This window comes from Epinephelus lanceolatus, chromosome 9 (genome assembly GCF_041903045.1).
Source record: "Epinephelus lanceolatus isolate andai-2023 chromosome 9, ASM4190304v1, whole genome shotgun sequence".
Lineage (NCBI taxonomy): Eukaryota > Metazoa > Chordata > Actinopteri > Perciformes > Serranidae > Epinephelus > Epinephelus lanceolatus.
This window is the reverse complement of record NC_135742.1, coordinates 39,998,841-40,012,637: the sequence shown is the minus strand read 5'-3', so window position 1 is coordinate 40,012,637 and position 13,797 is coordinate 39,998,841. Positions and strand designations below refer to the sequence as shown.

General features: G+C 42.3%; 1 protein-coding gene across 2 annotated transcripts in view; it reads right to left on the bottom strand.

Annotated features, from left to right (window-relative positions):
* The window catches only part of whrnb (whirlin b), a 144,218-nt gene that overhangs the window by 76,009 nt on the left and 54,412 nt on the right, over positions 1 to 13,797 (bottom strand). For both annotated transcript variants that reach the window (XM_033618525.2, XM_033618524.2), the window contains exon 2: positions 10,937 to 11,113. In XM_033618525.2, coding sequence (XP_033474416.2) covers positions 10,937 to 11,113 — 177 coding nt within the window. The remainder of the gene's footprint in view (positions 1 to 10,936; positions 11,114 to 13,797) is intronic.

The window sequence follows — 13,797 nt, the reverse complement described above, 5'->3', positions numbered from 1 at the left end:
TACTGTATGTACTTAGTCCTAAAGAGCCCTTCTGGTGCCAGTAGATACATAGAAACATCCCAGCAGGCTGTGCTTTGCAAGCATACAAAAAAGTTTCACGCATGTGAAAATGATTTTTCATGCGTGTGCTTCACCTCCGCTGCTACAACTCCATCCTAGGGGAAACACTGCTGTGTGCGTTTTGTGCAACATCTGGATGTGGTAGTCTACTGGTAGAGTAGAGAGAGAGCTAAGTAGCGTTGAAGTAGAGTAGAGCAGGGCAGAGAGATGGAAGCAAAATATATTAAACCCAGTGTTAATACAGCAGAACTGGAGAGAGGGGTGAAAAATAAATAGAGGTGGGCATGGCTCAAGTAGGGCGCAAAATTATAGACGGAGAACAATTGACAAATTTTTCACTTTAAGCCCTGACACTGTCATTTTTGTGTAGGAATTAAGCTACAATACATGACGTATGTTGTTTTAATTAATAAATACAGTGTGAATAAAGATTACATAACATAAAAATAACTGCAGTCTTTGTTATTTGATTAAATTAAACAACTTTTATAGGGCAAGTAAAAAAAAAAACCTTAGCGTTGAACCCTGTATATACATGTGCAGAAACCAAAATCAATATGACCTTCGCTCTTCAAATGCTGGTTCCAAGGATGAGAACAGAACTTGGCAAAAAAGCTTTTAAATATGCTGCCCCTTTGACCTGAAATAATTTACAGTAGGATCTGAAATTGGCAGAGCTGATCACTGTGGGGGAAGTCAATTTTAAAGGATCGGGAAATTAGCTCTTATAGTCAATGTGACTGTTCCTAATTAATTTTAAAATTGTACTCACATCATATTTGTTCTTGTCCTGGACCTTGTATTTCATGTTAAATGCATACTATGGTTTGCCCCTGTATGTCAAGAGACTCACAATGCACTGAACTTTGCTTTTGCAGTAAACATTGTGAGAATGATGTGGACTCAAGATCTTAAAACCAGTGTTAAGATGACAGTGATACTAAGGGTAAAGAATGAAATTTTGAGTTTACAGAGAATCACTTAAACTAGAATTACCACCTTGTGTGCTTCACATACAGAAGATTTATATAATCAGCACAGTTTCAAGATTAGAGTCACCAATTCAGTATCTGACCAAATGTCTCCCCTTCTGTCCCTGTGAGTTATGGCATTGAATAATGTCCAGAAAGTCTTTTTGCAGAGCATTATGATGTACTCACATCATATTTGTTCTTGTCCTGGACCTTGTATTTCATGTTAAATGCATACTATGGTTTGCCCCTGTATGTCAAGAGACTCACAATGCACTGAACTTTGCTTTTACAATAAACATTGTGGACTTGTGCGCGTGCGCGCTCTCTCTTTCTCTCTCGCAGTCTCACTCTGTTTCTTTTCTTTTGACTTTTCTAAGATGACAGTTGCTGAATATATACTCCCTATCTGCTGCTGTGGCTGTTTGTGGTTGGCTGAGAGGGATGTGAACTCATTAGTTTGCAGGCTGTGTTAATCAAATCAGGTTGGGTTTCCATTACGCGTGCCAAACGTGCCAAACGGTGCCAATCCCCTTTGATCTGACATCAGATGTGACGGGACAGTCGATATAGAGATACATTTATGTGCTGATTGCAAATAGTTGCATTGAATAGTGGTTTTGTGGCTATTTATTGCATCGTTAATGTGCCTGATATTCTGGAAACCTGCCTGTGAGGTTTTGGTGACGTGTGCACACTGTCTGCCGGTCAGCCAAACTTCGACTTACACTGGCTGCGCTCCCCCTGCGCTGACAGTAGACCTGGTTTCAGATGGCGAGCTTTTAGCGCACCTTCGGCGAAGCCTTTTGGCACGAAACTGTCACTGCGCCAAGCTGGATCTGTCGACACCTCCCCTTGCTGCGCCGCCACACCCATTTCAGCGCACCTCGGTCTGCCAAACTACCAAACTAAGCGCGCCTCGGGTTGCACTGCTCGAAACTAGCTCTGCGCGGGGTTCGCCACCCTGCGCCACCTGCGCTGCGCCGGGAAACTAGAGCCCAAGATCTTAAAACCAGTGTTAAGATGACAGTGATACTGAGGGTGAAGAATGAAATTTTGAGTTTACAGAGAATCACTTAAACTACAATTACCACCTTGTGGCTGTATGCCTCCGCACACCAGTCGTTTCTCTTACAGTTTCCATCCATATGAAAACATGGATGCTTCACACACAGAAGATTTATATAATCAGCACAGTTTCAAGATTAGAGTCACCAATTCAGTATCTGACCAAATGTCTCCCCTTCTGTCCCTGTGAGTTATGGCATTGAATAATGTCCAGAAAGTCTTTTTGCAGAGCATTATGATGTCACAGTAAAGTTGACCTTTGACACTTGGGATATAAAATGTCATCACTTCATCATTTTATCCTATCAGACATTTGTGTGAAATGTTAGCATAGGGATTCTTGAGTTACAGCCAAACACGTGAGGTCACAGTGGCCTTGACCTTTGACCCTCCACCACCAAATTCAATTAATTCATATCCAAGTGACTGTTCTTAGTTTATGTGAATAAATAAAATGTATGTTTATCCACCCAAAATAAAAACCTGCACATCTTGGAACCTGACATTTCAAAAAAGGTGTTTTAATCATTCTCCCTTTTTAAAATCCAAAATGGCCACCATAAGGAGTTTGAAATTGACATTAGTGTTCAAATTCCTTGTGTTCTACTGATTCCAAAATTGTATAGTTTATCAACTCCCCAAGAATTTTGAACAAAAATACATAAGGAACTGGACTAAAACCTCTGTTTGGGGCCAGAATGGGGGCCTCAATGTCCCACTAACCTGTGTTGTTTATTAGTCTGCAGCTTGGAAGCCATCCCCCATCCACCATCCCATCCACCTCTAGATGATAAAGTCAGCTCATATGCATGTCGCCACATAATAACAAACACAGCCATAGGTGATAACGGCATTTTGCGCAAGCTAGTCAGTGTGGCAGGGGCGCTCTAACCTATATCTATGACTCTGATAACCAACACTATTGTATAAGGTGATAATATTAAAACTGGGTGACCAGGCAGTGGGGAAAGGAGAAAAGGTCCGAGGACATCTGGTGGATGCAAGGCAACGGGAGGGGAGGGAGGGGCCTGGGGAATGGAGAATGTGGCTGAAGAGGAGGCACAGAGGACTGTCTGTGACACAGCTGTCGTACTGTAGAGCAACATATATCTGGCACATTAACTGACAGAGACTTTTATGCTCTTCAAACAAGAAGCCAACAAATCGTAGCTCCCTACTGTATACAGCAGGGCATTCTGCTTCTGTAGTAATAACCATTTCTCAGGCCTCTGCTCAGAAACCACTCCTCACCCTTTAATTAGCACTCCTCCAGGTCACCCAAGCTCATCTGAATATATGCAAATATAAGCAATTTTCTGAAGTATCCTCTTGCTCCCCTGCTGTACCAACATTTAAAACATCAGGAATAAATCAGCTCCTGAGCTTTTGGATGGATAACCCATCAGCGGAGCCCCATTCAAATCTGCAGAGCTGGGCAGAACTGCAGTCAGGGGCACGAGCATTGGCTGCGTGAAGCTGCTTATGCTGCAGTTTTAGCTATAGAGCTGCTATAAGATGTTTGGATGAATCCTAAGGTGGCAGTGGGAACATCGATTTCCAGTTCCTTCTTCCCTTTTATCCAGAAAACTGTCCAGCCATGAAGCAATTCCACCCTTGTTAGAGTAACACTGGTCTGCCTCAGTGGAACATTGATCCAGTGAGAAGAGTGGACTCAAGGATAGTGTCTAATTGTTTAGGAAATTACCATGACAACCTGTATAATCGAATGAATGTCTGTTGGATGGATCCAGGTCATGGGTGGAGCTCTGCGTGAACAATGCCTTATTTATATAAGTAAACCTATCAGGTTCTGTATGCAACATTCAGGGCATTAATAAAGAGGAAAGCCATTATTTGCTACATAAGAAGACAATGAAGAAATGGCATCCTGAGCAGAGAATAGAGTCACACTCCCTCTGTGTGTGCTGTAATCTGAGCTTCTCTGTTTTTCGTTTTGGAGCCAGGCCTCCTGCACATGCATGTTAGTGCATGTTAGCACCTCTGCACTGCACTCATATGGCAAATACCACTGATAACAGTATCTCTACCCACGGTGGTAGGATGGCATTGTCATAGAAGTGTAATGCCCACACTATGCTACAAACGCCAGCAGTGCATCAAGGCGCTGGCCGTCTATACTGCGCTGAGCACTGCATACTTTCCGGGGTTTTTTTTGTTTGTTTGTTTGTTTTTTCTTAGCTCCGAGAGTTGATATTCTGTATCACAGTGACCAGATGCAACCAAATAACTTAAGCTGAAACAAAGTTCCAATGCGCTCTCAAGCACTCCCAGTTTCGGCTGGTTAAAAAAATGCTTTGGTGGACATTGTCCTTAGCTCTGTTAACACTGTTGCTGCTTTTTGCACTGTTAGCAACTCTGTGTTTGCTTGTGGTGTCAGGGGTGAGAGTCATGTGCAGGCAATCCTGGCCCAGACTCTCAATGTTGCATACTGCACCTTTAAAGGGGACCTATTATGTTTTTTTTTTCAAATTTTGTGTATTATAGGCTATATAGTGTTACACTACAGGATGTTGAATATTAAATGTGACCAAAGTTTCAAATAATGACATTAAAGTATGTAGAAGTAATCCCTGTGAACAGGTATGATATCATAGTGTGCTGGATTTCTTTACATGGTCATCTGCTTGGCATGCTACGGCAAGTGTTTTCATTATGTAGCTTACACTGTTAAATGAAGCTACATGCTAATGTCAGGAAAACATGTACTCTGGTTGCCAATGCTGTACATTTCTCCCTGATTTCGAATCATATTCCTGCTAGAACGTGTTCAATTGCGTTTAGAAGGTTTTATGGGTGATTTTTTAGAAAGCACCGCTATTCTCTGTTACAGTTATTCCCCAGCTGAGGTAGGCTACACTGCTAATGTACATGTAGCTACATGCTAATTTCAGGGTAGAAAGTGCTAGTATTCTCTGTTACAGTCATTTTTTGGCTGCAGAGATTCCAAGATGCAGATGATCCTGGAGGGTTGACCAATCAGAGCAGGCTGGGCTTTTCAAGAGGAGGGCTAGACACATACTAAAGGGGGTGAATACAGGTATTACAGCGCACAAGGTATGAGGAAAAGTGTTTTTGGAGAAACCTAAAATACAGGTATACACAAGAGCCTCAAAATGAGCATAGTAGGTCCTCTTCAAGACCTAGTTCCACTGCCATTATGTTTTACCCACTAGCTTCCTCATAACTGTGCTGAGCAGCCTGGTAAAACAACTTACTCTTATAGTTAATGTCTCCCTCCAATCTGGCACTTTTCCAAGTGCTTTGAAAACTGCAGTTATTAGCCTGTCCTAAAGAAGTGCAGTCTTGATGCCACTGTACTGAACAACTATTGGCCTATTTAAAACTTACAGTTTTTAAGTTACAGAAAAAGCAACGTGGCAACTTTTTTTAAGCTAAACAACTGCTTTGATATTTTTCAGTCAGGTTTTCAGCTCCATCACAGCACTGGGACTGCACTCATAAAGATAATGAATGACATTTGCCTTGCTGCTTTTGACACAGCGGACCATTCCTTTTTGTTACAAAGACCAGAAAACTGTGTTATACACTAGAACTTTCCTTAAATAGTTCAAGTGATGACAGAAAGTACTTTGTCTCGATGGGTAACTAATAGTCAGAGTAGATGGTTGTAACATGTGCGGTCTCACAGGGATCTATTTTGGGACCCCTCTTGTTTAATCTCTACATGCTTCTATTAGGCCAAATCATACAAAATAATAAAGTAGCCTACCATAAATATGCAGATGAGACGCAGGTATACATATCGCTTTCACCAGGTGATTATGAGCCTATAGAATGTCTATGCCACTGTATTGAGCAAATCAATGATTGGATACATCAAAATTTTCTCCAACTTAATAGAGATAAGGCCGGCATACAAAGACAGAGTGTTAGCTCTCATCTTGAGGCACTCTATCTACTTACTAAGAGTCACGCAATAAATCTTGGTGTTATCCTGGACTCAGATTTAAATTTCCACAGCTACATCAAATCTGTAAAGTCATCTGCCTACTACCATCTAAAAAACAGTGCTAGAGTCAGAGGTATAATGTCAAAGCAAGACCTTGCAAGGCTCACCCATGCCTTTTATTTCCAGTAGGTTAGATTACTGCAATGTTCTGTCTATAGGCCTTCAACTTCACAGAACCATTCAGAGCATGCCAAGCCAGAAGCAGCTGATTCTTCTGGGGGACTTTAATGCCAGAGTGGGCGCTGACTCTGGATCGTGGCCGACCTGTCTTGGGCAATTCGGGGTCGGTAGCCTAAACGAAAATGGTCAGCACCTGCTGGAGTTATGCACTAAAAAACAACATGTGCATTACTAACACCTTCTTCCGGACAAAACCGCAGCACAAGGTCTCCTGGCAACATCCACACTCCAAGCATTGGCACCAGCTAGATCTTATCATCACCAGACAGAGCCACCTCAAAAATGTGCTACTCACACGGTCCTTCCAGACCGCCGACTGTGATACTGACCATTCCTTGGTATGATGCAGCATCTGGTTGAAACCCAAGAAGATTCCCTATGCTCAGCCACCAGGGAGGATGCGTATAAATGTCAACAATACAAAGCACCCTGAGAAAGCAGAAGAGTGCAAAAAGGCACTGGAAAAGGCCCTCACCACCAAGCAGCCAGAAGGTAATGCTCAGCAAAGATGGATCTACTTGAGGGACACATTGCACAGCATAGCACTGCAGGTGTTCGGAAAGAAGAAATGCCTGTCTCAGGACTGGTTTGAGACCCACTCAGGCAAACTCAGTCCTGTGATGGAAGAAAAGCGTGCTGCTTTGCTCCAATACAAACTATGCCTCGCCCAGTCCTCACTGTAAGCTTAACAGAGAACAAGGAGCATAGCCCAGAAAACAGCTAGGCACTGTGCAAATGCTTACTTTCTGCAGATCTGTGAGAACATTCAAGCAGCAGCTGACACAGGCAACATCCGCAGGGTCTACGATGGCACAAAGATAGCTATCGGTCCTACGCTGCAGAAAACCGCACCCCTTAAGTCTCCAACAGGAGAGATCATCAGAGACAAGGGGAAGCAAATGGAGAGATGGGTGTAACACTATTCAGATCTTTACTCCAGGGAGAGCACCATCTCTGATTCTACAATGGAGACAATTGACAGCCTGCCGATCATGGAAGAGCTAGATGAAATGCCATCCCTGGAGGAACTACGCAAAGCCATCGATCGTCTACCTTCTAGAAAGGCTCCAGGCCTAAATAGAATCCCGCCTGAAGAGCGATGCATGCATCCTCAGCATTCTGCTGTATGGGAGTGAGTCTTGGATTACATACTCAAGGCAAGAAAGACGTCTCCATGTATTTCACATGCGTAACCTCCAATGCATCCTTAACATCCGATTGCAAGCTCATGTGATGAATGAGAAAGTCCTCAAACAGGCTCAGATGTCCAACCTCTATACCATGTTGCACCAGCGGCATCTTAGATGGCGTGGCCATGTCCAACGCATAGCAGACGGGAGGATCCCCAAGGACCTGCTTTATGGAGAGCTTGCCACTGGCACCAGGCCAGCGAGCCGCCCCCACCTGCGATTCAAAGACGTTCGCAAGCAGGACATGAAGTCCATGGGCATAAGAGGAGACAACTGGGAGGACAGTGCCAATGACCATGCCAGCTGGAGACAGGAGGTCTGGAAAGGAATCCAGAAGAGTGAAACTGTGCTGAGTCAAGCAGCAGCGGAAAAAAGAGCATGGTGAAAAGCACCCAAATCAGCCTCAGCAGGCAACAGTGTATTCAAGTGTAATCACTGCCAGAGAGTCTGCCATTCGAGAGTGGGACTTATTAGCCATACGAAGCACTGCTCCCTTAGCACCACCTGATCCAATTCAAATGCGCATGTGCCATGATCTCTCGAGACTGAAGGCCGCTACTACTACTAGGCCTTTCAAAACAAGCTGTTTGACAACTTCAGCTCATTTAGAATGCTGCTCCTAGGGTCCTGACAAAAACTAGGAAATATGGCCACATTACTCCAGTTGTAAAAACCTTACACTGGCTACCTGTCATTCAGAGAACTGATTTCAAAATCTTGCTGCTTGTGTATAAATCACTCTGTGGCTCAGCGCCCGAATATATCTAGGGCTGTAGTCAACCAAAGAAAATCTTGGTCGACTAGTCGCACATAATCTTCAACTAATCGATTAGTCGTGGGAAGAAAAAAAATCTGCACGTTATTTTTACTTCTGCGGTGCTGTGTCTGTGTCACTCTGCAGTTACACCTCCAAAACACTAGTCAGCATTGGAGGACTGTGTTAAGTGCTGTAAAGTTTAGTTCAAATCAAACTTTATTTATATAGTTGATTCAAAACTCACATTAAACACACATTAAATATGGCTTAATAGGGACAATTTCAAACACAAGTACACAAACTGGCTTCACTATAAATCGCAGAACTGACAGACAAACACTTGTCTTTATCTGGACACATTTCCCCCACCAATACAACATGGTAACATTATTAGCATAAGTCTATGGCATTTTACATTGTATAAACTAGCCTAGCGTCTAGCGATCTTTTCCTCTTCTCATATAAAACCAGGGACAACAGCAACATGTAACAAAGGTAACAGCACATAGTGTGGCTCCCTCACAACATTCACCGACAAAACAACTGTCTTATACTAAACACGTTTTCCAAGCAAAGACAACATGCTAACATTATTAGTGCCAGCCTATGGTATTTTACATTGTATACATTAGGGACGAGCAGAGATTTCCTCTGCTCATATGAAGCCAGGATAAATCCCAAAGTATAAATCCCTAAAGGATAAATCGCACACAAGATTTAAAATGCTATTTTAGTGGAGGCTTTACTGTCTTCACAATTTATTGTTTCTTATCTGCGAGTAAGTAAATACAAGCTTTGTTTCCACTGAGGGAAATGGTTTCGGCTTACAGAAACAGATAGGAGGTCTGCGTCACCGCGACACTGAGTGTGATGGTGGGTGAGTTCATCTTTCTGTCTGGGGTGTTTTTAAAACACCCCCATTTTCACAGGTAACTTAGCCTGTCCCCCCGCCGCAGGAAATAAAGGATTTATCCTTGAAAGCTGTTGATGTAGCAATTTTCTCCTTATGAAAGTAACACAGCGATTATTCGACTAATGAGAATTTGGTCGAACAAGAGCATAGCGAGCAAATAATCGACTAGTCAACCAGGAGACTACAGCTCTAAATATTTCTCTGAAATGCTTGTGACATACAAACCTTCTAGGACAAACGAGAACATCTGGAGCTGGACCATTGACCGTTCCAAGAGTTAGAACAAAACATGGTGAAGCAGCAATTGAATAACCTCCCAGATGATGTTAGACAAGCCCTGACTCTGAACACTTTTAAGTCAAAGCTAAAAACATTCCTTTTTTACACTGCCTACTCCACTCTGTAATGAAAATTATTTTAAACTCATTTTTTTTTTAAATTGTAAATCATTTAGTAACAAAGTTGATCATTTATATCTTTTTTTCTCTTTACTCTTTTATTGTAAATCTGTTTCCTTTATTATGTTTTATATTTTATTCCTCTGCAAAGCACTCTGAATTGCCCTGGTGTATGAAATATTCTCTACAAATAAAGCTGCCTTGCCTTGACTGTTGCCCTGTAGAGACCCAATTCATTAAAACACACTTGTAAAAGGGGGAGTCATCACAAACAGGACTCTTGATTTATAGTGGTCCTTAACGAGACTTTGGAAACTAAGCTATAAGAAGCTGCTGATAATACAAACAACAAGGTTGCTTTCCAAAATGCTATATAGCTATTTTAGACTTTATTGTTTCATATTTCTTAAACAGAAAATGCAATGCAATAATACAACCATTTTCTGGAAAAATAAATAAATAAATGGTCCAGGCAGTCAAGTCAGTGGCTACACTAACATGGCACTGCATTCCCTGCAACATATATCAAAGGCACCTTTTCAATCATGGTGATGTGCTCCAGCCATCAGTGCTCTACTCACTCTAGCTTCTGTTCATGTGGTATTTTAAAGACCCACATCCACTCTGCCATCCTCCTTGTGGCTCTGAATCTACATTCGCTTATTTGTGATTATTATTGTCACTCCCTGCTCCCTACTGGGCTGAGCTCTGTGTTCTTTAGTGGAAAGTCTTGAGGTCAGAGTGAGTTTCAGAATAGAGATTGATGGTATTGTTAAGCAAACAATACTTAAACATTGCTGCAATTATGTCACATTTATGAGTTGGAGTTGACTATACGGTTTGTTTTACTTTCCTGCTGTGTTGTAAGCAGGCTTAGTTTTAGCAAGCTTTTTATTTCTAAAAAAGAGATCAGTATGTAATGGTGAATAGTGATTTATGGTAAAAGCATGGTCGCGGGTGTATTTTTCAGATGAGTCAGCGTGAGTAAACCTTCTCTCGGGGAGCAGCCAGAGTCACAGGCCTGTGGTGGGATGAGTCTCTCTTCTAAAATGTCACAACACCAAAGGTCATGATGACTGTCCTCCGAGAACAATATTCCAGTCCTGAACTGAATGCTGTCAGGCATGAGCTGAGGGGTCGATTACAAAAACTATCATCCTGAAAAATAAATTATTTTGAATATGACAGATGCAATTTCAAAAACCTGCAGCAGTATCTTTGCTTTCAGTGTTTTCTCTGAAAATACTTCCTTTAAAAGTCTGCACCGCACTTATCTGTCTATTCTTCAGATCTTTTTATTCATTTTCGACTGTACAATGCATCACATCTACAGCCGCTGCCTCCTATAGCCTACTGGACCTTTTCTTCTCTTGCACCAACACCACACACATACACACATTGTTCTTACCGTCCTCTCCTCCATGCCATGTCCTTGCCACTGGTTGGCCTCCTGGCTGTCAGGTGGCGGGGAGACACTCCGTCCCTGAGGGTCCACCCAACTGTACACATGGTTGGTTATGTAGCCTCCAGGGATCCGACCCATGGAACACACTGAAATGGACAGCTTCTTGCATCCCTTAAGCACCTGCATCATGAGAGGATGGGGAGGTTATGAAAGTGCTGCAATTGGTAGACCTCATGACCCCACACAACAATGCTTTTAAGGCCAAATAAACATGACAAATACATATGGCATTTGTGGCAGAGAATCTTGGCCTTGTACACAAGGGTATCATAGTCCAGACACCAGAGGAATATATGGCATTGTACATGTCTGCAAACGACGAGTACTTTACATTTCTAAGTTTCATAAGTATCATATCAACGATTCTAAATGATGTATGAACTGACTTTGTGATTTTGATGCTGTGTCAGCTAGGCAAGATGTCTGCCAAGCTGCAGACCACTGTTCAAGACCAACAAACAACAAAACTGATGTATTTCAGCAAGTCATTGCTGTATTTAATGCAGCTTTTTAGGCACCAAACATCAGCTTTTTTCAGACCCATTACTGTTGTTCTAGCAGGTTTTTAGCCCCACAAATGAGGGTGCTTTATAGCGCCCATGGCTCTTTTTCCAGCAGCTTTTTAACCCCCCAGACATGTTTCTTCTAAGAAAAACGTGTCTGTTTTTTCTGCAGTTTTCAGCCCACAAATGTGGGTGTTCTTTGGGGACTGGTCGCTGTTTTTACTGCAGCTTTTAGCCCCCCCAAACTGATGTTTTTTAACAACCCAGGGCTCTTTTTCCAGCAGCTTTTAAGTTAACCACAGTGCTGTTTAAATGTAAAGTTTCAATGTATCCGCTAAATAATAACGTGCAAATGTAATATATCTGTGTTCTGCAAAAACTCCCAAAGCCAGCATTTTATCTGACGATTGGGTTGCTTTACTGCTGTCTACCCCTGTCAGCTTTGCTATTTTAACCACTGATGCTCCCTTGCTTTGTGCATCTGCTGTCACATCATTTAGTTGTTTAAGAGAGAGGGACAGAATTAGCGGAGGCTTTGAGGCCACAGAGCTGACTATCACTGTGAGTCACACAGGCGCCTGCTGAAACATAGCAAAGACCACCAGAAAACAAAGAGAACGAAGGCCAGAGTCAGATTTTATATGGATGAGATTCCTCTCCTACATTAAAAAAATGTGAAAAAATGTGAAAAAATATTCATAAATGCATAACTAAACAATTGTGTGATTACAGATGAGCGGACACGTTAATAACTGTTATAGTGCAATCTTAAATCACTTACTGTTATGATGTTTGCTTAAACTGTGTTACTGAGGGGTGTCGGTGGCTTAGTGGTAGAGCAGGTGCCCCATGTACAAGGCTGTTGCCGCAGCGGCCCGGGTTCGAGTCCAGCCTGTGGCCCTTTGCTGCATGTCATCCCCTCTCTCTCTCCCCTTTCACACTTAACTGTCCTGTCCATTAAAGGCAAAAAATGCCCAAAAAAATATCTTAAAAAGAAAAAAACTGTGTTACTGCATTAATGTTATCCAAAGTTTTGTCTGCTCATTTCAAGTGAAACCCAGACAGAATGTTGTGTTTGTGTCCCACAGTTTCAGAGGCTCTCTTTTTCCCTTTTGTTTTAAATCTGTCTTATCCAGTAGAGACGCATTTTTCACACGTTTCATTGTCTCCCACGTTTCCAAACAATGTGGCTCAAAAACAAAGGGTCTGAAGGCTGTATCTTTGCACTATTTTTAGTCAGTGTGATGTTTATCTGAAAACAACTGCTCAGATTCCTGCTTATCAGCATCACCGTGAACACATTTGGCAGTTTCTGAGACATGAAAGCTGCTTACTTTTTGCATTTTTCTCTCAGTTTCTTTCACTGTATCTTGTGTTACCTTGTATTCATGTTTGGGGCTCTTTTCTGACTCTCTGGTCCATAGGAGCAAGCAATAAGTGGGACTTGCTGGGGACACTACAACACAAATTCAGTATTTAAATCTGGCTCAAGAGGCAGCTGGAGCAGGGGTCAGACGGTTCTGCTGCGCAATGGTCCCTGCAGACATCAGGGCAATGTGCCACCCTGTTTTTAGATTTTCTTTCTTATTTTCCGCAACTGCCGTTGGGGTTTCACTGTCCCAGAAACCAAGACAATAGTCTTGGATTACTCACATAGTCCTGGCTAGATTTAAATGGTGTCGGATGCAGCTGTCATTTAGTGTTTTATGTGATTTATGAAGTCTGTCTAACCTTGATTTTTCTCTTGGCAAAGATGCCAGAATTGTGCATCACCACTTGCTTGATCACTCACCCATTGGTGATCCTAGAATCTGGGTAGGCCCTGGCAAAGAAGCTCCCCCTCACGCCTCACGACGTTCCGACAGAAAGTGGAGCATGTATGATTTTCTTTTTGTCGTTCACAAATGCTCCCGTCACAGCCGCCACTTTGACCAATAGAAACACATAGCGATAAGCTGCCATAGACGACTGTATGACAACAACACCCCAGGGTGTTTGATATTTTCTCTAGGAACGTCACCACACAGAGTAAAAAGGGAAAAATGATGGTGTGAAACAGCAGAGGGACTTTATTAACCTGCTGAGTAACGTTAACTTACTGCCATTAGCATCAAGCTAGCAAACAATGTTATTTCTTCATAATGGAGACGGACATAAAGTAAGAAAATTAAAAAATAGTGGTGGGGCTTTTACTCACCACAACTGCAGAGGCTACCAGATTCATTTGAAAGAAACTACATTATCAACAGGCCGTTATTATTCACTCTGTATCTTTATATTTTTACTTTTTATCCGCTCCCG